The sequence below is a fragment of the Artemia franciscana genome, chromosome 15 (assembly GCF_032884065.1).
Source record: "Artemia franciscana chromosome 15, ASM3288406v1, whole genome shotgun sequence".
NCBI lineage: Eukaryota > Metazoa > Arthropoda > Branchiopoda > Anostraca > Artemiidae > Artemia > Artemia franciscana.
The window spans coordinates 41,862,083-41,887,431 of record NC_088877.1 but is presented as its reverse complement, the minus strand read 5'-3'; the positions used below and the strand labels follow the sequence as shown (position 1 = coordinate 41,887,431).

At 35.9% G+C, this 25,349-nt stretch overlaps 1 protein-coding gene and 1 non-coding gene across 2 annotated transcripts in view; both read left to right on the top strand.

Annotated features, from left to right (window-relative positions):
* LOC136036485 (protein CASC3-like) overlaps nt 1-25,349 on the top strand; it is a 59,925-nt gene that overhangs the window by 11,788 nt on the left and 22,788 nt on the right. Inside the window, exons 2-6 of the mRNA XM_065718748.1 lie at nt 4,322-4,517; nt 14,973-15,079; nt 18,152-18,349; nt 21,099-21,298; nt 24,697-24,921. Coding sequence (XP_065574820.1) covers nt 4,322-4,517; nt 14,973-15,079; nt 18,152-18,349; nt 21,099-21,298; nt 24,697-24,921 — 926 coding nt within the window. The remainder of the gene's footprint in view (nt 1-4,321; nt 4,518-14,972; nt 15,080-18,151; nt 18,350-21,098; nt 21,299-24,696; nt 24,922-25,349) is intronic.
* On the top strand, nt 7,621-7,692 carry Trnag-ucc (transfer RNA glycine (anticodon UCC)). The gene has a single exon. It is a non-coding gene; the product is annotated as a tRNA-Gly (tRNA).

Here is a 25,349-nt window from a genome sequence, read left to right as displayed (position 1 = left end):
GATTTTAGGTCCCCCCAAACTCCCCCCAATGTCACCAGATCCGGTCGGGATTTGAATTAAGAGCTTTGAGACACGATATCCTTCTAAATATCAAATTCCATTGAGATCCAATCACCCGTTCGTAAGTTAAAAATACCTCATTTTTTCTAATTTTTCAGAATTAACCCCCCTCCCCCCACTACCTCAAAGAGAGCGGATGCGTTCCGCTTGTATCAGTCAAGTATCTAGGACTTGTGCTTATTTTTCCCTCCAAGTTTCATCCCGATCCCTCCACTCTAAATGCTTTCCAAAATTTTAGGTTTTCCCCTCCCACCCCCCAATGTCATCAGATCCGGTCGGGATTTGAAATAACAGCTTTGAGACACGATATCCTTCCAAACATTAAATTTCATTAAGATCTGATCAACCGTTTGCAAGTTAAAAATATTTTATTTTTTCCGAATTAACAGGCCCACCACTCCCCCCCCCCCCAGATGGTCAAATCGGGAAAATAACTATTTCTAGTTTAATCTGGTCTGGTCCCTGATACGCCTGCCAAATTTCATCGTCCTAGCTTACCTGGAAGTACCTAAAGTAGCAAAACCGGGACCAACAGAATTTGCGATTGCTATATGTCACTTCGTTAATACCAAGTGCCATAACAAGAAGAATAATCAGCAAGAAGGGTAATCAACCAAGAAGAAGGAATGATCAACAAGAAGAAGACAAGAATAATCAACAAGAAGAATAATAAAACATTAAGAAGAAGGACACATTTACCATCACTGAAAGTATGGCAAGAGTATACTTGTCAAACAGTTCGTGGTAACGAACTGTAGTAAGGAGCGACCCAGCTCAATAGTAAACGAAACTCTAAAAAACGGAATTTGGATGCTAAAATATACATCAAAAGAATCAGATTTTCATGCTGATTTTAAATATATAAGTTTCATCAAATTTGGTCTTTGTCATCAAAAGTTACGAGCCTGAGAAAATTTGTCTTATTTTAGAAAATAGGGGAAAACACCCCCTAAAAGTCACAGACTCTTAACGAAAATCACACCATCGCATTCAGCGTATCAGAGAACCCTATAGCAAAATTTTCAAGCTCCTATCTACAAAAATGTGGAATTTCGCATTTTTTGCCAAAAGACAAATCATGGGTGCGTGTTTATTTGTTTTTTTTTTTGTTTTTTTTTCCAGGGTCATCGTATCGACCAAGTGATCCTAGAATGTTGCAAGAGGGCTCATTCTAACGGAAATGAAAAGTTCTAGTGCCCTTTTTAAGGGACCAAAAAAATTGGAGGCACCTAGGCCCCCTCCCACGCTCATTTTTCTCCAAAATCAACAGATCAAAATTTTGAGATAGCCGTTTTGTTCCGCGTAGTCAAAAACCATAGTAACTATGTCTTTGGGAATGACTTACTCCCCCACAGTGCCTGGGGGAGGGGCTGCAAGTTACAAACTTCGACCAGTGTTTACATATAATAATGGTTATTGGGAAGTGTACAGTCGTTTTCAGGGGATTTTTTTAGGTAGGTATTTTTATTCAAAAAACAATACAATAAACTTTCATTCATCAGCTAAAAAAAAATAGGCCGCAATGGCCTGTAAGCATAGCTGACATCAAATACGATCCATTTCTTTAAAATATTTAACTTACATCCTAAAGAAAAATAAATAAGATAAATAAACTACAAAAAAGCAAAAAAAAAACACAAAAAAAGAAAACAAAACAAAAACTAATGGTCAATCTAACAAAATGGAGGGAGATACCCTTCTCTCAATCTAAAATACTCAACATTACTAATTGTTCAGAAGATGGGCCTTGAGTCGTCGTTTCAGCTGAGGCAGATTTAGTGTAAAGAGCGAGGGATTAACGAGGGTACAAACCCCCTCATATACATAATAAAAATTTAAGAATATAAAAGTTTGTTACGTAAGTTAATTCTTAAGTTACGTATATTTTTTATTAATAAAAAAATTCGTTAAAAATTAAAATTTATAGTTGCCTTTTTGTGTAACCGAAAAATTGCATGGCAACTAGGCCTCCTTCCCCATCCCTTATTTCTCAAAATCGTCTGATCAGAACTAAGAGAAAGCCATTTAGCAAAAAAGGAATTAAAATGTAAATTTCATTTTAATAATTTATGTGTAGAGAGCCAAAATCAAACATGCATTAATTCAAAAACGTTCAGAAATTACATAAAAAAAACTAGTTTTTCTAACTGAAAGTAAAGAGCGACATTAAAACTTAAAACGAACAGAAATTACTCCGTATATGAAATGGGTTGTCCCCTCCGCAATCCTTCGCTCTTTACGCTAAAGTTTGACTCTTTACCACAATTCTGCTTTTTAAAACAATTAAAAGCTTTAGCATAAAGAGCGAGGGATTGCGGAGGGGACAACCCATTTCATATACGGAGTAATTTCTGTTCGTTTTAAGTTTAATGTCGCTCCTTACTTTCAGTTAGAAAAACTAGTTTTTTTATGTAATCTTTTAGTCCAATCCCCCTCCCTCTTCCGGAATACTGGATTTCAATTGTTTCTGCGTTTTGAACGTTAATTTCGTTTGCTTTTTCTTTTCTCCATAGGGTTATCTTTGTGGGTTAATAATAAATGATGAATGCGAAACATGAGCTGCGGTCTATACTGTGTTTGTAAATATTTCTAGTTATCAATGCGGCTTTACTTCGTCTATTCTACTGATCTGTTAGTCTATTTTATCATACTGTGTTTTTTTGTTATATTAGTTTTGTTGTGCTTGTCATTGTTGAGTTACGTGTACTTTTGTTTTTGCTTTGTTTATTAATTTTTTTTTCTCTGTACTCTACTGTTTGTACTTTTGTATGTTTGTGGGTAATAAATATTATTATTATTATTATTATTATTATCAAAAAAGGAAGTTGTACTGAACAGTTTTCTCAATTTGTTGCTGCAGTAATAAATGACAACAATATAGTAGACACGTATAAATTTAACGTACTCTCCTTTCTTTTTCTTTGGAGGAGATTGGTGGTCAAGGAGATTGATCGGTCAATTCTAATATCCTTTCCTGTCGATGACAGATTTGAAAATTAAATTTTTCACGAAGTTGCTTAAAGAGAAGAAAAAAAAATTAAAAGTTACGAAAATTTAAAATAAACAGCAGAAAACGAAGAAGGCTAAAAGTTGTTAAAATATCTATCGATCAGTGTGTAGTGTATCTTAAAGATAATTTAAGCCAATAAAATTACTGGCTTTGATTTATCAAGCGTACATTGTATCATTCTATTATATAAAGTTACTTGTAAACGAAGTATTTTACTCCTAAAATAGTGGCGATTCAGAAATATTTTGCATTAAACAGTTTATTTAAACTCTTTTTCATTTTTGATTACTATGGTCCGGGGTTGGCTCTATACGTGGGTCCATCAATGACTCATAATTGTGAATATGAATTGTAACTTCCTGAGGCTTAAAAATTGGTAGATTTTTCAGATTTTTTTAAGTGAGCTACTAAAAAAACATCCTTTTCGATGGTAATCAGTGTTTTTTTTTTAAATCGGGCTCCCAAAACCCCTTGATAAAGTCCACAGATGATAACAAAACAAGAAAAACACGAGCCAAACCCTGCGATAAATGATCAAGTTATATGGGGAAATAGTTTACACGCCTACTGAATTATTTTGGACACGTTTTTAGTATCTGCAACATTTTTGATAACGTTATTTGTGAACAGAGTTGCCGGTCGTTAACAAAGTTCAATTATTTTAGACAGAGCATGTTGTCAAGGTGATTTTTTTTTCAGCCTGTTTTCCCACATAACTAGTTTCAGGAAAAAATGGGATAAATGAAAGTTCGTAGGAATGAGACGAAACTTGGCAGAGAGATAGAAGTAGACATGGTGCTTAGTAGAAACATAAGGAACGAAGAGAGAACTGTTTAAGGATACAGGAAAGTAACTACTCTCAGGGATTACTGGTTTATCTCTAGATACCTCTGCCCCATAGAGCGCAATCTTTTATTTTATCGCACCGAACACAGTCTTGCACCGAAGTATCGTATCTTTGTTTTTTTGTTTTTTTTTAAGGTATACATATTATGGTCTTAGAGCAATTTTTTCAAATTTTCATTTTGTATCCTTTGATCATGGAGAACTGTCTTCCAATGATCTCTGTCCATATATGCACATAAATGTGGTACAGCACACACAGAAAACCGAATCCAATTCACGTTTGTCAACTAGCATGTTATTTGTTTTTTCCTTGTCTCTATCTCTCATTTTATTTCTCCCCCACCCCTTTGTATTATGCAGTGAGAAAGTGAATATTAAAATTAATAACCCGTCAACTTATTTCAGTTTAAGTGGGGTCAAGATAGAAACAATGACGACTTCTGAATTAGAAGCAAATCCTGGAGAAGAAAAAGTGGTTGAGCATCCCTCTGAAGAGGAAGATTTCTCTTCGGGAGATGAAGAATTAGTTATTGGCAGTGACTCGGGAAGTGACGTAGAAGTCGAAGGCAGCATTGGAGAAAGAGAAGCAGGTGATGGACAGGTAGTGAAGCATTATGACCAACGCTAATCATAACAATTTCCCACTAAAACTGCTTTAAATCATCTTTTCTTGGTAATTTTCTAAGCCTACTTCTATTTCAGGTTGATCTAAATATGTTCCTAACTGTCAGTAGTGTTCTTAATATCTGTTTGTCGGGAGGTATGACTTGACTAATTCTTCAATTGCTATCATTTATTTTTATGATTACGCTTAAATTTTTTGGAGAAGGCTTTACCTTAAATCTTAGATCCTTTCGTGCCTGTTCAACCTCAAGTAAAATGAAAAACCGTACTGAAATATATCCTCTGACTGCATTATGGTAATAGAAAAAAAGATTTACGTTCGAACCCCCTTCCCAGCAAAAATACCTTAGCCTCCTCCCCGACATAATTCTGAGTATACCGTTGTTTGCCACACCAAATTTGTGGAGTTACAGAACCACGCGATGCAGTCTTTGGGCCACCTGTAGCAGAGGGAACCTGTGTAGTCTTTGTAGCTGGGGGAACCTGTGGTGAATGCACGCGAAAAGTCATTCTGAGTGAAAAATCAAATACTTGGAGAATTTCTCATATACTAATCCCCTCCATGCCGAAATGGATTTGTACTTGAAAAGAATCCTGGCTATGCCATTACTCTATATTTCAATAGAACAACAGACCCGTACTGCAGCAAAATATGCAGCAATAACTTTTTTTTTTTAGCGCTAACTACTTTAAAATCTATCTCCTTTAGCCGGACCACGTTTGTCTGCCTAAACGTTTAACCAACGAGACACGTGTTGTCTTTTGGATGCACATGAAGGGCCTGAGTGAGTATTTGATCCAAAGCTTTCAGTTGGCTGAACAGGGAGTGGGGGCATTATTCCCGTCTGCTTCCGAAAAAAATCCCCCCCGTCCATCGACAGTTTCGCGGATTGGAAATACTAACTCCCTCTGGCTCTAATATATAATATATGTGTAGTAGTAAAAATAATACCCAAGTAGGATTACCATGACAAAAGATATCCGAAACAACTACAAATTAAATGTGTTAAAACAAATTAATTAAACAAATGAACAAATTAAACAAACAAATAGAACAACAGTAACAACAGACACATTAAAAACTTAAACTTCATCTAAAACTAAAATCCAAATGAGCTCTATTAAAAAAAATTAAATCCGAAATTGACCCCTTCAGCTGCATTGCATAAACCGGGTGACTAATTGACAAAGTTTTTTCTAATTAGGTATGTATATCCCTAATGGTATAGTTACCTCCTGTGTTTTCAATTTATTGATTAATTCATTAGTATTCCCTTTTGAGGAAACTAAGGAATGACAAGTGAAGGGATATATATGAATATGTAAGACTCTTGTCCATGGTTCCTCCTAATCAGGTGTGCATGTGTGCAGATCTCTGGGAATGGAGGGGGGGATACAGAATTACTGTTTGGGTGGTTCACAAACAAAACTTGGTTGTCCTTGTGAGTGTTTTTCACCCTGCCACCCCACTAATTAGTGTAAATGTCAAAGTTCTGAAGGGGACACCTGCTTTTAAAACTGCCCCTAAATCTGCCCTAAAACTGCCCCTAAATCTGCTCCTGCACGTTGTAATTAGAAGTTTTTTTTTGTGCGTAGAATAACAAGAGATAACACTTGAAATTGTAAAGAATGGAATTTGGAGTTGGGTATAGAGCTCTCCCCTTTCCTTCGTGTTCACTCCCCAAGAAAATATTTTAAGTATATGATTAATATAAGAAGAGTCAATATATGCTAAAAGTATATTTAAATTGAAAAAAAGTCACTTGCAGCCAGATATATACATTGGAATTAGGTATATGGGATGGTCTAGTGCAAAAAAAAAAAAAAAAAAATAGGTGGATGATAAAGAGAATATTAGAAATAGGAGGAGATGATTTTCTTAATTAAGCGCCTAATTGTAGATCAGATGAACACTGATCCTGTGAGGAATTAAATAAAAAAAAAAAAAAACAAGTTTTATCAACTAAAAGTAAGGAGAACATTAAAACTTAAAACGAACAGAAATTATTACGTATAACAGGGGGTTCCCCTTTTCTCAATACCTCGCTCTCTACGCTAAAGTCTTTTTATTATTTTTAAAAAAACTTCTCAATCTAATTGAACGGTCCTTGTGTCTCAGGAGTCGCTCTTAAAGAAATGGAACACAAGTCAAACTTTAGAGTAAAGAGCGAGGTATTGAGGAGGGGAAAACCCCCCTTACATACGTAACTATTTATATTCGTTTTAAGTTTTAATCTTGCTCTTTACTTTCAGTTGAAAAATATTTTTCTATTGTTTTTTAATGTAATGTTTTTTCTTATTTAGTTTCTGGTCGTTCTTTTTAAATAATACCGGGAAAACTGGCTCCTCCTCCAGGGAAAATAACCTCTCCCCACGAAAATTCCCTCCATGGATAGTTCCTCCCACTTACCCCCTCCCCGCTCTCCAGGACAATTTCCCCTGGATAATTTCATTCTCGCTGGAAATTCCCCCCGGAGAATCGGGCTCTATGTAGGACCATCAAAGAGAAGAGGGATGGGGTGTATTGTCAGAAAAGCGACCATCAAACATGGAATTAGCATAAATAAGGAATATAGTCGTAAAACTGATGTATTATTTGCATGTTTCCCTCAGAAGAGCCCTAATTCTTCTGTGCTACCTAAGTAAATATTATAATTTTTTTCAAGTAGTTTTATATAATTATTTACTACCGGGGGGCGAATCTCCACTATTTTTATTTGGCAGGGGGGTCAATAGGGGATAATATCTGGATAGTCAAGGGGCATGGGAATATAATATTGTTTTTCCACATTTATTGCCCCCTCCCGTCCCAAACAACGCCCCTGTTACTACTGGCTGACAATAAAGAGCTGGGTATCCCTTTATAAGTCCTTTTAAGGGCTGAATTTTACGTAAAATTACGTAGAAAGCGATTAGTATATTTGGATTGAGCTTTAAAAAGGGCACATTGGGTTGTGTGCTTGTATACTACCTGAAATAGTAATGGGAAAATGTATCAAATTTACTTCAAACGTAAAATAATTAACTTCAAATTTATCTAATGCTTTATCACTTGTTATTTTAATATCCTATTTTACTAAGCGATGGTGGTATAGCGGTTAGCATAGCTGCCTTCCAAGCAGTTGACCCGGGTTCGACTCCCGGCCATCGCAAATTTTTTAAAAGGCAATGTGGATTTCAGTACACCGCGATTGTGAAGAAGGAAATTTAACCTAGGAAGTTTTAAGTGCGTGTTCCTGTTGTCACTTCCTTGAATACTCTGTATCATTTATAGTTGCTATTAAATAACCCTTTTCTAGATTTTAAAATAATTTTTTAACAAACGGAAATTAAAACGAGATTACGTTTCATACTAGCACTATAAATATTCACTTAACAAAGATTTGACCTATAAAAAATCGATGTTTAATTATAAACCAAATAAACACACTTAAAGTGGATGATGGCAACATTGTTTTCTAACCCCATCACGTTTGTCAGTTAAATATTATCTTTAAGCTCTTTCAGCTGATTAAATTAAAAAAACAATTTTTTTGAAATGGAAGTAAGGAGCAACATTAAAACTTAAAACGAACAGAAATTACTCCGTATATGAAAGGGGATTCTCCTCCTCAACGCCTCGCTCTTTACGCTAAGGTTTGACTCTTTCTCTTAATTCTATTTTTAAAACAGTAAGAAACTTTAGCGTAAAGAGCGGGGCATTGAGGAGGAGAATCCCCTTTCATATACGGAGTAATATCTGTTCGTTTTATGTTTTAATGTTGCTCCTTACTTCCATTTAAAAAAATTGTTTTTTTTTTTATTTAATTTCTGGACGTTTTTGAATTAATGCATGTTTTGATCTTGGCTCTCCGCACATAAATAATTAAAACGAAATTTGTATATTAATTAATTGCAATTAATCGGAAGATTTTGAGAAAAAAGGAGCGAGGGAGGAGGCCTAGTTGCCCTCCGAGTTTTTGATTACTTATAAAAGCAACTAGAACTTTTAATTTTTTACAAACCTTTTCATTGGTAAACAATATACGTAACTTACGAATTAACTTACGTAAGGAACTTCTATATTCGTATGTTTTTATTGCGTATATGAGGGGGGGGGGGTTCAACGCTCGTCGATACCTCGCTCTTTAAACTAAAGCTTAGATTTTGTCCCAATTCCTTAAGAATGACCTCTGAATCACAAAGGCCCTAGAATAAATAGTTGAAATTACTAAAAATACTTTGGCGTAAAGAGTGAGGTATAACGAGGAGGTAAACCCCTCATACGCGTAATAATTTTTTTTCGTTTTAAGTTTTAATGCTGCTCCTTGCTTTCAGTAGAAAAAACTTTTCATATTTATTTTTTCATTGTTTTTTCAAATAATGCTAGAAAATCCTGCGCCCCCTTCATTGAAATTCTCTTCCCCCATGAGAAGTTTCTCCATGGAAATATCCTCCCACGTACCCCTCCCCCTCAACTCTCCCCCCTAAACCAAAAAAAATCCCTCTGAAAACGTCTGTACACTTTCCAGTAACCATTACTATATGTAAACACAGGTCAAAGTTTGTAAATTGCAGCCCCTCCCACGGGGACTGCGGGGGAGTAAGTCGTCCCTAAAGACATAGTTATTAAATTTTTCGACTATGGTAAATAAAATGGCTATCTCAGAATTTTGATCCGGTGGCTTTTGGGAAAAATGAGCGTGGGAGAGGGCCTAGGTGCCCTCCAATTTTTTTGGTCACTTAAAAAGGGCACTAGAACTTTATATTTCCGTTGGAATGAGCCCTCTTGCGACATTCTGGGACCACTCAGTCGATACGATCACCCCTGGGAAAAACAACAACAAAAAAACAAACAAAAAAACAAATAAACACGCATCCGTGATCCTGTCTCCTGGCAAAAAAAGCGAAATTCCACATTTTTGTAGATAGGAGCTTGAAATTTCTACAATAAGGTTCTCTGATACACTGGATCAGATGGCGTAATTTTCGTTAAGATTGTATGACTTTTAGCGAGTGTTTCCCCCTATTTTCTAAAACGAGGCAAATTTTCTTAGGCTCGTAACTTTTGATGGGTATAAATGATATTGATGAAACTTATATATTCAAAACCGGCATTAAAATGCGATTCTTTTGATGTAACTATTGGTATAAAAATTCCATTTTTTAGAGTTTCGGTTACTATTGAGCCGGGTCGCTCCTTACTACAGTTCGTTACCACGAACTGTTTGATAATGACTGTCATGGGGATATCCCTTCCCGAGCCTTCGCTCTATACGCCAAAGTCTTTCAGTTCTCAGAAATGCTTTTCATTCAAATTTAGCCGTCCTAGTGTTTGAACAGTCTTTCTCAAAGAATTGTAACAAAAAGTCAAACTTTACTGTAAAGAGCGAGGGTTGACGAAGAGGCAGTCCCCTTCGTGTACGGAATAGTTCCTGTTCCTTTTAAGTTCTAATGTTGCTTCTTACTTTCAGTTAAAAAAAAGCTTTTATATTTAATTTCTGACCGTTTTTCAAATCTTATCTGGTACTTAACCCTCCCCCCCCCGACCGTTTAAAATTTACCCTCCGAAATTCCCCCAAGAAACTGAACTCTCCACGGAAAATTCTTCCATGAAAAATAACCCCTCCCCCCAAAAAACGTATATTTCCCAATAACAAAGGCTATAATGAGCAATGGACAAATTACTTTGTTTACTGCTCTTTTCGTAAGGACTATAGGGGGAGGGGCCATGTCATCACCAAAGGCACAGTTATTGGCCCTTTCAACTGTGCTGAATCAAATGGCTATCTCAAAGTTTTGATCGGGTGTCTTGGAGGAAAAAGGGTGTTTCTCCCTCCAATCTTTTTGGTCACTTGAAAGCCACTAGAAATTTTGATTTTCGTCTAAAAGAGCAACCTCCTGAAATCCTAGAGCCATCGGTCCGATCACCTCCTGAAAACAAGTATAAAAATAAACACACATCAGTAATCTTTCTTCTCGCAAAATGTACGAAATTACACATTTTTGTAAATAGGAGCTTGAAACTCCTCATGAGTGTTTTTGATAATCTGAATCTAATGGTGTGATTTTCATTTCTTGTCTTTTTTAGGGGGGGGGTCCCCTTTTGACAAATCAGGCAAAGATCCTCAGACTCATAGCTATTGATGGGTGTTATTGAATTTAATGAATTTTCTATATTGGGAATCAGAATAAAAGCCAAATCTGTTGATGTATTTATTGCTATCAAATTCCATCTTTTAGAGTTTTAGTTACTATTTGCTGATTTGCTCCTTACTTTTAGTTGAAAGATGGCGTATGCAGTAAAAATGCATAGATTAGAACAGCTCATGCATATGTTTCTTTTGTAATGGGACAAAATTTGCAATAATAATAAGATAAGTCTTAGAAATAAGACTGAAATATTGGTAGCAAAGGTTATCTCAATGGTCAAATATTGCTCTGAAAAGTGAGTTCTTTGGAACCCCTCAGTGTAGGGTGCTGGAACGTATGTTTGATGAAATGCCTGGCGACCCCAGTCGTTTATCACTGGTGGTTTATTTTTTCATTGGCACATCATGTGTGCTTCAGAAACTCAAATCAACGGCATTGTGGAAGGCTCAGAGTAGAACTCCAGAAGACGAGTCTTCTTTCTCCCTTTTCAATTCTGGATCCCTTGATGGATCTGTGTATGGTGAAGTGGGGATCATTTTAAGCCCCTCACATCGAGGTCACTTCTAGAGTGGGAACCTATTTCACATAGTTCAAAGTCCATGCGCGATTCATAGTCCATCTATTCAACATATCAATTATTTTAGCTTATGCTCCAACTAGAGACGCACCAGAGAGCGAAACAGATCATTTTTACCAACTTCTAACCTGTACACTTAAGAAGGTCCTGAAACGAGACCTCGTTTTTATTGGAGCCGACTTTAACGCTAGAATTAGGGATAGCATCCAATGCTGAATCTGCAATTGGCAACTTTGGTCTTGGAGCTAGATGTAGCAGAGGATAAAGACCTCTTCACTTTGCCATGACGAAGGATTTGCTTCGTCAAATCCTTAAGTCATTACCATTATATTTTCAAACACAAGCCCAGCCAAAGAGCCACATGGCATTCAAGAGATGGTAGAGCGAAAAGCCAGATTGGTCACATCCTCGTGTCCCGCCGTTGGAAATCAATGGCTACGAATAGTAGATCGTACATTGAAGCAGATACAAGCTCAAAACATGAGTCGCATCATCTTCTAGTCAAGTTAGATCTAAAGTTGCAACTAGCAGTACGCCTCAAGAGGAAACCTCCACAAAGATTTGACAACAGTCGCTTCGATGATCCTAATATGCGATAGGCATTCCGTTTAGAGATGTCGAATCGCTTTGAAGCTCTCAAAGTACAGAGGGCTGACGAACAAACCAAAAGTTTGGATGTTGAATGGCTGACCATACGCAATACAATCCACGAGGCTGCATAAGCTACGATAGGTTACCGCAAAAGACTATCCAAAAAATGGGAGTCAACACGCACATTTCAGCTGGCTGAGCACAAAAAACAGATATCAGACAGAAAATCAGAGCTGTTCAAGTGCCTGAGAAGAAAATGCCACCTGTCGGCTAAGAATGAAAAAAACCAGTACTGGGAGAAAATCGCTGGAGACATGGAAGCTCCTGCCTCCAGATCCGGTACCAGGAAGATGTATTAGCTCCTAAAAACAATCAGGGGTAAATCCCATAAGCCTACTAGTACGTCCGTCGAAGATGAAAACGATAACTTACTCTCAAATAATTCCGAAAAAATGAATCGCTGGAAGGAGCACTTTAACAAACTACTTAACCAGCACCAATTCTCCACAACAATGGATCATAATCAGCATTGCCGTAATCCAAGCCACAGCAAGCTTGATGACCTGCAGGAACCGAATTCAACCAGCAATATATACAAAGACGTGAACATGGCCCCCCCCCACGTTAAACGAAGTCTGACAAGCAATCAATTGTCTGAGAAGCAATAAAGGTCCTGATTCTGATGCTATTCCGGCTGAACTATACAAATATGGAGGGACAGCACTTGTCAGCAGGCTGCATAAACTAACCTGTCGTATATGGGAAGAAAAGATGGTTCCACAGGATCGGGTAGACTATCATTCTTCCGGTCTTCAAAAAAGGGCTAAAGACAAAATATAGCAATTATCGCGGGATCTCTCTGTGTGCACTGCTGCCAAAATATTTGCCATAGTGCTATATAATCGTTATCGTATCCAGCGCAACGTGAAGACAAGGCCCAATTCAGCGGGATGCCCAGACGCGGGAACAATCGACCAATTATTCATCTTAAGACAAACCCTTTACAGGGCAAAACACCCGAAACCGACAGTGTCTTTATTTCATAGATTTTACTGCAGCTTTGATTCTGTTCTAAGGGATGGAATGCGGAAGGCCGTGAAAGAGTATGGAGTACCAGACAAGATAGTCAGACTTATCCAAGCATATCACCAGCCTACGTGAGCTTAAATTCAGATCAGTGGGGTGCTCCCCTCGATGTTCCAAATTGAGTTTGGTGTCTGACAGGGATGTATATTGTTTTCCATGTTATCTAATTTCGCAATCTACTGGATTATGATCAGAGCAATGGCGACCTTTTCAGGTGTTGAAGTAAGTCCCAACTTTGTGATCACCGATCTGGACTACGCCGACGATATTTGCTTATTAGCTAAATCTGTGAGACGTGGGCTCTTAAAGCATCCAATATTCAAGCCCTCAACGTATTTGACCATTCATGTTCAAGGAGAATCACTGGTATTAAGCTGATCGAGTCAGCAATGAGGAACTCCGCAAAATCTGCCATCAGTGGTTTGATTTGGCCACTATAATTTAACAAAGAAGACTCTGACGGTTCGGCCATACACTTCGCCGCCCACACCACACCTTCGTCAATAAAGCCCTCAGATGTACAACTCTTCCGGGATGGAAAAAGCGACATAGAGGAAAGAAGAAAACGTGGCTCGCCTGCATCAAGGCTGACCTTGACCCAATCTGTGGCTTCAAGAAGTACGGACGAAGATGGGAATTGTCCTGGTTCGAATTTATCGAATCACTCGCGAACGACCGAGACTCATAGCTTACTGCAATGACGAAGTTACTGGGCGCCAGGGAGAGGTGAGATCCTTGAGTCTTGCTACAAGTACAAGGAAGTAAGTACAAGGTTTCCAAAGTAACTTTCTACTGGTAGTTTTAACTACTCGCTTGGATGGACATATGTCAAACAGCACATATGTTAGCAATACATATGGTAGTTTCAATTACTTGTTTGAAAGAACATGTGTCAACAATACATATGGTAGTTTTAACTACTCATTTGAATGAACATGTGTCAAACAACACATATGTCAACAACACGTATGGTAATTTTAACTACTCGGTTTTATTAACATATCTCAAACAATACATATGTCGACAATATACTTGGTAGTTTTAACTACTCGTTTGAATGAACATATGTCAAACAATACATGTGTCAACAATACATATGTAAGCAATATATATGGTTGTTTTAACTACTTGTTTGAATGAATACATATCAAACAAAACATAGGTCATGCTGTACAAGAAGTGTTTGATCTCGTCTTCTGGGGCTATAATGACAGAATAGTTAAGATTGCTAGATCACAATTTACGGATTAAGGCTGATAAACTACCAAAATTGTGCCTGTTCATCGTCTGGGGTCAAACCAAAATTGGCTTGGCCACGAATAGGACGGACGAGCTCATAAGAAAGGATTGAAAGGAAGTTTGAACTTCATGGGAGGGAATAAAGAGGGAAGCTATCAGTATATTGAGATGGAGGGGGAGCCATTGCAGCGTGGTTGGTCTTAGGTTGCTTGGTGATGCATTGATTATTTCGGCCCTATGTCCAAGGATTTTATAATCCTATTATAAATAGAAGCTATATACCTTCCACACCACACACATCCTACATACCACTCTATTGTACAGATAGAGACATGCAAATACTACACGAAGACCACTTCAAAGACAACACAGACAAGGATTATCTGTACACCACAGAGAGAACACGTACAAAGATTATTTACAGTAAAATGGGTTATATCATCCCCCCGTGTAAAATTTCCCCTGGAAAGCTCAGCCCTAAAAACTTCCGTCCCTAAAGAAAATCTTCATCCTAGTAAATCTTTAAGCAGAAAATACCCCCCCCCCCCCACAGAAAATTTCTGTATGCTTCCCAGTTACAAATACTCTACGTAAAAATAGGTGAAGTTGGTAACTTACAGCCGTGTTCCCAGGGTTAATAGGGGATTATCCTTTCGTTAGTAGTAATTGTTAGTTGTAGTAGCAGAAGTATATCTATGTTTCCTCTATGCTATATTTGTTTCTTTTCTTTATGCGACGTCGTGAACATTTAATAATTATTCTAGTAGCGACGTCATAATATTTAATTGATTTGTTTATTATATTTAGGAAAGTCAGGCTTCAAAGTCTCTTGACGATGACGAGGACAAAAAAAACCCTCAGTATATTCCGAAGAGAGGAGGTTTTTACGAACACGACGATCGTCTAGAACCAGGGTAAATCTTTCTTTGCTTCTTCTTTTGCCTGTTGTCCTTGATAACTCGTGCCGCCAAGGGGTAACTTTGTCTCTGTCTTTTCTTTCCCCCGATTTCTAACCTGAGCTATAAAGGGGTGACTTTACCTGTACTTTTCTTTCGCCCAATTTGTGATACAAACCTTCTAACTAAGCGCTTGGTGACGTTGTCTGTAGAGCGCCCCTGTAAAGCTTCTTATGGACATAGGCACTCACATGGCTGATACTTATGAAGGGGGGTGAATAGTTTTTTTCTGTGAGGATGGGCTCGAACTTGGGAAATCACATTTCTTTGTCTTTAATTTTCTGGAGGGGGGTTTCAACCATATTCTCTTACTCTTGGCTGGTAAAATTGTCAAGTTCATAAAGTAAATCCAAAATTTAACATGTCCTATTCAGTACGATTACCAAGAGTGGACTTAGACGTGTAAATGAGGTTAGCAATCAACAATGATATGCAATTGAACACAGTCAATAAATTAAATTAAACGTAATATATACCTGTATTGAAAAACTGTGCTTACTTTCGATTTTTAGTTTGGCAGACGCAATGTAAGCAGAGGTATACTAGCTTTTTATTCCCAAATACTCAGCTATTTCGTTTAACCTCCATGTTCTGTGGAGCAATTCCATAATTCAATTCGATTTTCTAGAAATAGTCGACTTACTTAAACCTTCGCTATAGATGCCGTCCGAGAACTTTTTATTCTTAAAAAGGGAACCACAACTTTCTGTTTCCAATGAGTGAGCCTCCTTTGAATTTTATACGACCACATCTTCCATAAAAAAACCTTATATGGTAACAATGGGCAACTTCCAAAACCTATAGCCCCTGCTAAAAATAATTCAAAGAAGACATCTGCCCTGAAAATGGCTTACAAAATAGAAGAAAAAAGGGTGTCGAAGATAAGATAGGGTATTTTCTCAAGGCAGCTTTCACAAGCAGAATTGCCGAACTTGCGATTTATATAGAGTTTAACCTTGTTTCCCGGGTCAAATATCAATGGTGATATACAGGCAAGTACACATGAGTTTCTGGGGCAAAATTACGCCATAAAAGAGGTCATATGGGTGATATTATAAATTGTGTAAAAGATTGTAAAAATTCCAAGAATTTGAGAGGGATGAAACACGAAATGAAAATATAGCATCGCGTAAAACTTTCAAGGAAGACTTTTGAAATGTTATAAACGCTCACTGTTTTAATTAAACGTTTATCCGATCATTATATTTTAATTTTATTTAATAAACGGAAAAACAGTGTGGTCTACGAAATTATTTATTTCGAGATTTGTAATAAGGTGGAAGCCTCTTCACCCCCTTCCTTTGATTTCATTTCATTTGCTCAAGAAAGTGAAACCCATAATTAAGATGCTGGATGTCTGAGAATTTGTGACGTCGTTCACATGAAAAACTTTTTCCAAAATAAATTAGGACCCTAAAAGAATTTTCGTTAACTCGTGACCTATCTAGATCATTCTTTGCACCTGAAAACGAACAATTATCCTAATTATTCTGCTGCAGTTCAGCAGAATAATTGTTTCTTGTTGAAATTGTTTTCTTTGTCTGGTTATATAAGGCGGCACATAGTTCGAAGTTATGAGTCCTTTATAATTAGGTTTTAGAGGATACACCATTAAATGAATCGCCACTCTTTCAACTTTATATTTACACATAAACAATCAGCTTGTTTCAATACATTTCACCAGCTCAAGAATGGTAAAGATGATGATGATGACAGACACCTACAAAATGGTCGGGTTTTCTGCAGTTGCTGCTGATCTTCCTTATTACAGGGCACTGATGATTCTGTGAATACTCTCCACCACAGAAGTAACATTCATTGCTTCTTGTGTTGTGCTTTTAAATAGAAAATTTTGCTTAGCTTTGTGAGGGTCCACCAATATTATTTGGCAATATCTTTTCCTGTTTATTCGCCAAGTCTGAACTTTCTTCTTATCTTGTCTTACTCTGAAAGTTCTTGCCAGAACCTGCTAGGTTTGAAAGTTCAAAAAGAAGATGTCTTTGAAATTACGCAGGGAAATCAAACTCTAAAGCAGTAATTCTTTCGAATAGCTGTAAAATAGTTGGATAGTTTTGATGATTAAATAAAGTGTAAACATGTTCTTTGTATTTATATTTATTTATTTATTTGTGCGTATTTATATTGTATTTATTGTCTTCTCAAATCCTAAAATATTTTTGATTTCGCCCATAGATACTGAATTAATCTTACTTAAGATCTTATATCTTACTAAAGTAAGATCCTATTTAGACCTCCGACAACCAATCAAATCGAAACAAATACAAGAAGAGTAAGTGCAAAACCCACTGAATGCTAAGTTCAGCTGCCCCGGCAAAGGATGACCTTCAATAGGATATTCAGAGTAAGGTTCTCATCATCTTCCTCTATTTTGTTTTTTATCCCCACTCCCCCTACGAAAAAATTTTCTGCGTACATGCATGTTTTGGAGTATGTTCAGGTATGGGATGGATCCCAGGTATGGGATGATAAAAATGTGGATGTGGAAAAATGTGGAAACACTCGGTATCAGTGGCAGCTCCAGGATAGGATCAGCCCCTCCTTCTTAGCTTGAGTGCAGTTGAGTGTTGTGTATTTTTCTACTTACATTTACACGAATCTTGACCGTCAAGGTGGTGACCCCCCTTCCCCTCAGAATTGGGTGGTGTATTTACATACATGTAAGAATCTATAGAATAAAAAAGAAAAAAATACATTAAAATTCCAGCTACTACTTATAAGAGACAGATAAGATAAGGTGTATTTTAAAGCTATAAATACGGCCGTGTATCTCATATTTAGCGTCTAACATTTCGATATCTATTTTGTGCCACTAGTCAATTTGCATTTTTAAATGCGATGTAGTGAATATCTACAAAAATAGATGTCAGAATTAGATTCTAACAGCCTCTGTATAATAGTTCTTTTATTCTTGAACTCATTTATTTTTAATATTCTCTACAAATAGTAGAAAAAAGAACTTGGAAGAATTTTTCAGTTTGCTAAATCATCACTTCTTTTCTTTTTCCTTAGGGAAGAAATACCTGTTGTCAAAGAACAAGAAGAAAGACCAAAAAAACCACCACGAGTTGTTGCTGATAGATGGCTTCATGATCGATATGATGAGAGACAACAAGGGCCAAAGTCTGAGGAAGAATTAGTCGCCATGTATGGCTATAACATTCGTAAGGGAGAAACTGCACCCCGCGCTAGGAGAAGAAGAAGATATGGGTAATTTTAATTTGGCTGTAATTTGTACATTCCGCCTAGTTGCTTATAAATTTTTCATTGATTTCGGAAATGTGTTTCTCTACACCCTTATATCCTCTAAATACGCTTTATATCTTCTGGATGTGGAAGAAGATGGAGAAGAAATAGTTAATAAGATAGGGGAAATAGGGAATTTACAATATGGCGAAAGTTTTGTGAAGAATAATGGGATGTAGACGAATTATTGTAGGGTTGCTAATTCGGCTGAAATTATGTCACAGCTTTAGGCCATGCCAGGATATGCGAAATGATGATCAAACCTCCTTCATCCTACTCTGTTCAAATCCACTGGTCTGGCCACTTTTCTAGAAATCGATTGCAGGTCATATATAGAAATTTTGTCCAGCCTGATCTTTTGCATTTATTCTAGAAATAGGATATTTAGTCTAAATGGGGTGATGGATTAGTTTTACGCTAGGAGATAGCATTAGTGATCAGTTTTATTTAACATGAACATGTTTTTAATTCTATAGACAAATAGGGCCTACTCAAAGTCCCTTCTCCTGGTGGATTCCTAGAACGATATGTTAAAGTAATTGGTCACCTATCAAAATGATACAGCGTTTGCAAAGGTAGATAACAAGTGATAGTGTTTATATTCGATTTATATCCCGGTGTTACACAAGGTTGTGTCCTTTCCTCTTTCATTTAGATTATCCTGGTAGACCTTGTTTTGCGTAAAACCCTAGAGGAATATATCGACGAGCGATTGTACTGTGAAGGGGAGATGGTTGCAAACTTAGACTGTGTAGACGGTCTTGGATTGCTTGAGAACAATGCAGAGGGATGTTAACATGCTCCCTGTGTTCGATCTTAGATGCTGAAAGGTTGAAGTGACAGGCTTGGTACCTGTCTCAGCAAAAAAAAGACCCGGCAACTGAAACTTTGACAGTTGTTGGGCTGAGATGCCTGTACCTCGTCTAAAACAATGCAGCATATGTCTTTGCCATAAGATAAGACATTTAGTTCGAAAAATTTTCTATCGCAAGCCCCGAAAGGCCAAATTCACATTTCAGTCATAAAAAAAAACAAGCAAAAAATCTTAAAAAACAAGAAAACTGAAAAACTGGCAAACAGTGCCAAAGCAGTAATAACAGATTGAAAATCATTCCTCAGTCAAAGAAATTAAAAGAAGTGTTAGAATAAGTTAGAATGGTTAAAAACGGGTAAAGCTAATAAAGAATTAGATAATATGTACAACTAAAAAATCATTTTAAGGGATTTATAGAAAACAAAATCATCCACACGCTTTACCGTCTTTTCGTATGGCCTGATTTTTTACCTCAAATTTTGTCTAGCTGGCATATCAAGTCTTGACCTATTTTAGTCATTTTACTATCCCATATGCTCCGTAAGATGAGCAATTTTTTAATATAATATATATATATATATATATATATATATATATATATATATATATATATATATATATATATATATATATATATATATATATATATATATATATATATATATATATATAATTTCAATAACTTTTTCGCTACGGAAGGAGGAGATAGAACATCATAGATCATAGGGGCAGAATTTGCAGATCATATTCAACCAAAATAGTATTAACAAGTATTTTCAGTGAAGTGTTTTAGTGCTTTAGGAGGTTGTGACGGGGAGAATGGTAGCAGCCTCCCTACTTTCATTAATATGTAGAGATAGAACTTGTTAGTTCTTTATTTGGACTTTTTTTAAACAGGTGGTAAGGCAAATGTCACTTTTGATATAATAAACATTTCAAAGTAGCACTCATCAGCGAATGTCTATGAATAGAAACATAATATTGGGAGAAGTGCATTTGCAAATAGACACTTCCACGTACTAATTTGAAACTGGATCTAATATTGGGAGATTAAAGCTCAAATTTTAAGTAAAGATAAATATAAGTGTCCTATTGAAAAACATAGTGTAAAAACTCCAGTAAACGATAAATCATTACTTAAAATGTATTACCTTCAATGGTAGAACAAAGTTACAGTGGCAAAGCTCAAATATCGTTACAGGTGAGGTAAAGGAAAGCATATGTGTTAAATGAAGAATACAGTTATAAAGCTCCAGTAAACGGTAAATGTGAAATCATCATTATACAATGTTATACCTCCAATGACAAACCTACAAAACCTACCTCCAAATGACAAAACCTACCTCAAGGTAGGTTTGAGAATTCAAATTTTGAGAATTCAAAATGACAAAACCTACCTCCAAAGCTACAATGAAAAAGCTTCAAATGTTAAATTGAGCTCCAGTTAATTATAAATTTGGGGTCACGGTTTTATGATTTTTTACGTCCAATAACAAATAAAACTACTGTGGTAAAGGTTCGAATATCGGGAAGAGCTCCAGTAAATGGTAAAAGTGGAATTATCATTATAGTATTTTATACCTCTAGTGATAAAGTAAAGCTACCGTGGAAAAGATTCAAATATTGGGTTGAGCTCCAGTTAATTATACATGTGGAGTCACCGTTTTACAATGTTTAACGCGCATTGACAAAGTAAAGCTACAATGGTAAAGTTCCGAAAATTGAGAAGAGCTCCAGTAATTCTGAAGTTACCATTTTGCAATGTTCTACTTCCAGTAATAAAATCGAGCTACACTCATAAAGCGCCAAATATTGGGCTACAATTAAATTGTAATAACTAGTAACTGAAATGTGATGAAAATCGAGTCTTTTGTCTGATCATTATTGTTTATTTTTCAGTGGTGGTCCAAAAAAGTACACAAGGTCATGGGAAGACGAAGAAGCGTATAGGCGAAATTCCTTGGCAGCCTCTGGAGGCAGTAGAAAATCTAGCACAGCTGAAAGACGGCCCATTGACAATGAGGTTGCCCCACCCAGTACCGACGATACTCAAGAATTTCCTTCGTTAGAGACGAAGGAGGAAAAATCTCAGAGAAAAGGTTTACTAGAGATACTTTTAAATTTAACTATTAACTTTTTAAATAGATACTAATATGCAGCCTTCTTAGATTAGAACCGGAGGTAGCGAGTGTTGGGTATTTTAGGGTTGCTTTTTCTCTTCTTTTGGGACAAGATGTTTTTCTTAGTTTTACTACTTCCTAGATATTTCTTAAAACCAATTTGCCCAGTCATGGTCATCAAGAACGAATATACGTTCTAGTGGGGATAGGTCCATTTATTAGACAGTGAAAACAGATACAAAAGTCTTTTTGACTATACTGACTATATTCATACTGACTATATATGATTATATACTATATATGATTATATACTATATATATATATGATTATACTGACTATATATAGTCTTTTGACTATATTTGCAGCGATTGTCATGAGCAGAAATACTAAAGCATTAAGATTAACACTAACATATTTATACAGAACAAATAATTGCTTCTGGCTCATTCAATAGATTTGTTTGAGAGAGTTTAAGAACTGTATTTAAGGTATTACGTCGAAAATATGTCGTATATATAGGGAGATGCGATCAATAAAGTATATAACTATAAATTCAACAGTATTTCTTTTGCAATTTGAAGACCAAAAAGATTTTACCACCTTCACTAGAAATTCAATTTGCATTTAGGATATATGAAAGAAGAAAGTTTACAATCAAGATTTTAGATCAACCCAGCTATTGAGCTCTCTCAAACAAATCTAGTGACTGAACTGGAAGTAATTATTTTGTTCTGTATAAATATATTAGTTTTAATGCTTGAGTTTTTTTTAATGATTTCTGCTGATGACAATTGCTGTATATGTGGTCAAAGCATCCAGACGTTTGTATCTGTTTTCACTGTCTAATAAGCGGACTTCTCCCGATTTAGACGTTTATTTGTTTGTCATAGAAAGACAGTGTGGTCTTGGAAAAAAAAATACACAATTGAAGGTATTACGTGGAAAATATGGTCATCAAGAAGACTAATCCATGGCATTAATGTACAATTTATGGTAATTTTCCTGGTGTGTGCCACGCTTGTTCCTTAAGATACGTTGTGGGACGGATTTACCAGATTATGGTATTTTTTTCATATGGTACTTTTTCGAGCTCAGTTGGAAATCTTGTATGACCGGAATCCTCATAACTGAACTAAATCCTTATTCATAACTGAACTGAATCCTCGTAACATAACTAAAGACATAACTGAATGCTCATTGTGACAGGATATACCTGCTCAAACTCAAATGATTTTATTGTTAAACGCCTGATTGGGTCAGGCCGATCAGTGGCAGTTCTTGGCAGTTATAATAATAAAAGATAAGGCACTAATTATGTAAATTCACAGCCATAGCCATCGTCATACAAATTTATATGTTGACTCGAGTTATCACAAACACAGTCAAACTAAAACCCAAGACATTGAATTATCCAGCGAATATCAAGTGTATAGCATAGCATTTACAACCTTATATAGCATAATACGACAGATGTACGGCCATAGCAGGCCGTATACCATAAAACGATGAAATTGAAACATCGAAACATCCAGCGAATACTCAAGTGTATAGCGTAGCTTATACAGCCGTATATAGCATAATATGGCATATATACGGCCATAACAGGCCGTATAGGATAAAACTATCATGAATATTTACTAAAGAAACAAATTATTTAAAAATTATGTTTTTGCTTCTATTTCTGTAATATATTAACTCAATTAATTGGCATCTTTAGTTCATCTTAGAATAAGACTTCGTTTCAATTTTAAAAACATTATTCATTGTATGCAATAATTTTTCTGTAATATAAGAAAAATGTCAATCAACAAATTTAATTTTGTTAATTAGTCAGTTAATCAATCAGGGGAAGGGGTGAATTATTCAAAATTACACTTCTCCTTTTGCTTATAATCAACTCAAGTTTTAAATTTGACATAAGAAATTCTGCTTAAAATAGGAATCTGTTGTATCTGCATCCATTTGTTTATGTATGTTGTGTATTCATTTATTTATTTATATTAAATAATTTATTTATAGTATGAGAAAGTAAACGCATCTAATTTCAACAATTAGTCTACTAATCAATAAATCTCGAAAAGAGCAATGCAAATTTTAAAAATGTATTTTGGTAGGTGGATTGAATCTCACCTATGTCGGTTTATCTCAGCTATGGAGGTTTAAATGAGAGTGTATATAACTTGATGTGTGAATGTGAAGAGCTGAGTGATTGAAGATTTGGAGTGTTTGGTAAGGGGGGGGGTGATTTCGTGTGGTTGGTGAGAGTGGGTGCGGATGAGTGTTTTATGGGGGTCAGAAGTTTGACAAGATTCCTTTGACCTGCGATGAATCACAGAGCTAGGTTTTTGTACGATTATCTTAGGATTTGTGTAATTTCTGTACAATTTTTGTTTGTTTTATATTTTTTGCCATGACCTATGGGCTTTTAGCGCAAATAAATTCTATTCTCTAGACTATAGGAACATTGTGGTATTAAGATATTAAAACTATATGACTTCAGAAAAATAGTCTACTTAAAACTTGGAATGGCAACATGAACCTTAAGTGGTACATAACAAGAATAGACAAAAGAAGCCAGCCTTTTTTAGTTAGGTTTCAATTAGTTTTTTTTTTTTTTAGGTGTTTTATTTAGGTTTTTAAGTTTGACAAGGTCGAACTGGATCGTAAAGCAGCTAAGGGTCCGCGTATCCAAATCAACACCAAAGGCTACAGATATACTTTGTTGTTTCCTCAAATATTTGTAAATGCCATCTACATTAATCATGTTATTAAAATATTATTAGATAGATGATGTTTGGCAACATTGACCGAGCGTGTTTCTCTCAGAACATTGGCTATAGTGCCCCACACCCCTCCGAAGAAAAGAAATGATTTATTCGAATTAAATACTGGATTATGTTTCTTATAATTGTGGTTGAAAAAGAAGGTCAAATAGTTTCCGCCTTTTCTAGTGGCCTTAGTTATAAAGAATGTCCTACAGAACAGACTTGTACATTGCCCTTTAGACTGGGCTTAGTCTAATTATGTTTTGAATTGTTTAATTATTTATTTCGTATAATTTGAATAATATTTTCAAGAAAAACGTTCAATATTTGAAAGTAAAACGGTGATCAATCCTTTTTTTTTTTTTTTTTTTGTCATTACGGCTTTATAAAGTTCTGTTACACATTTGCTTGAAAACTTAAAAATAATATAAAGTAAATATGTAATTATGTATAAAATAATAGTAAACGTGAAAAATAGAAAAATATAATAAAATAAATTATTAATTTAGATGCAGACTTTGTCAGATTGACTTCTGAAAGGCCTGACAAATCTACCTGGTTCTGAAAGTGAACTCAGTAGCTTTTCGTTGCAACCTTTATATTTTTTACAGAAAGACAAGACAAGAGAGAATACATTCAGCCACAAACAGTTCGAAAAGAAAAGGAAGAATTCCGAAAGAAAAGCATAGAGAACATAGAAGTTTATCGAGAAAATACTCAACAGAAAACTGGGCGTCCACTTCGTGGCAGATCATCTAGAATCGAAGCGGAAGCCAGTAGTGACACTGAAGAAGTGTTGCAAAAAGGTGTACAATCTCTAACTGTTTCTGATCATGGTAAGTATTACTAATACCACTACTAACAACCGACTGGACCATCAAGTCGCCTGAAACCATCACCGATGCACACCTCCCTCTCAACGCTAATATATTCAAGGTCACTCTTTACTTATGTAATCAGTGAACGTTCCAGTAACTCTTTACCCCCCCCACGAAGTTCCGAATTTCATTTAAATCCTTTCTAATGACCTCTTACCACCCTATTTGAAGACGAACTATTATTCTTTGACCTCAGATAGATAAAACAATTTTTTTTTGCTTTTTGACTATCTCTCATCCTTCATCCATAGATCTACCTATTTATTTATTTCTAACCCGTTATACGATACAAAAGTACACAGAGACGGAGTAGATACAGAAAACGACAAAAAACAGGAATAAGAGAAAAAAGAGACACCACAAACATTAGAACAATTTATAAAAAA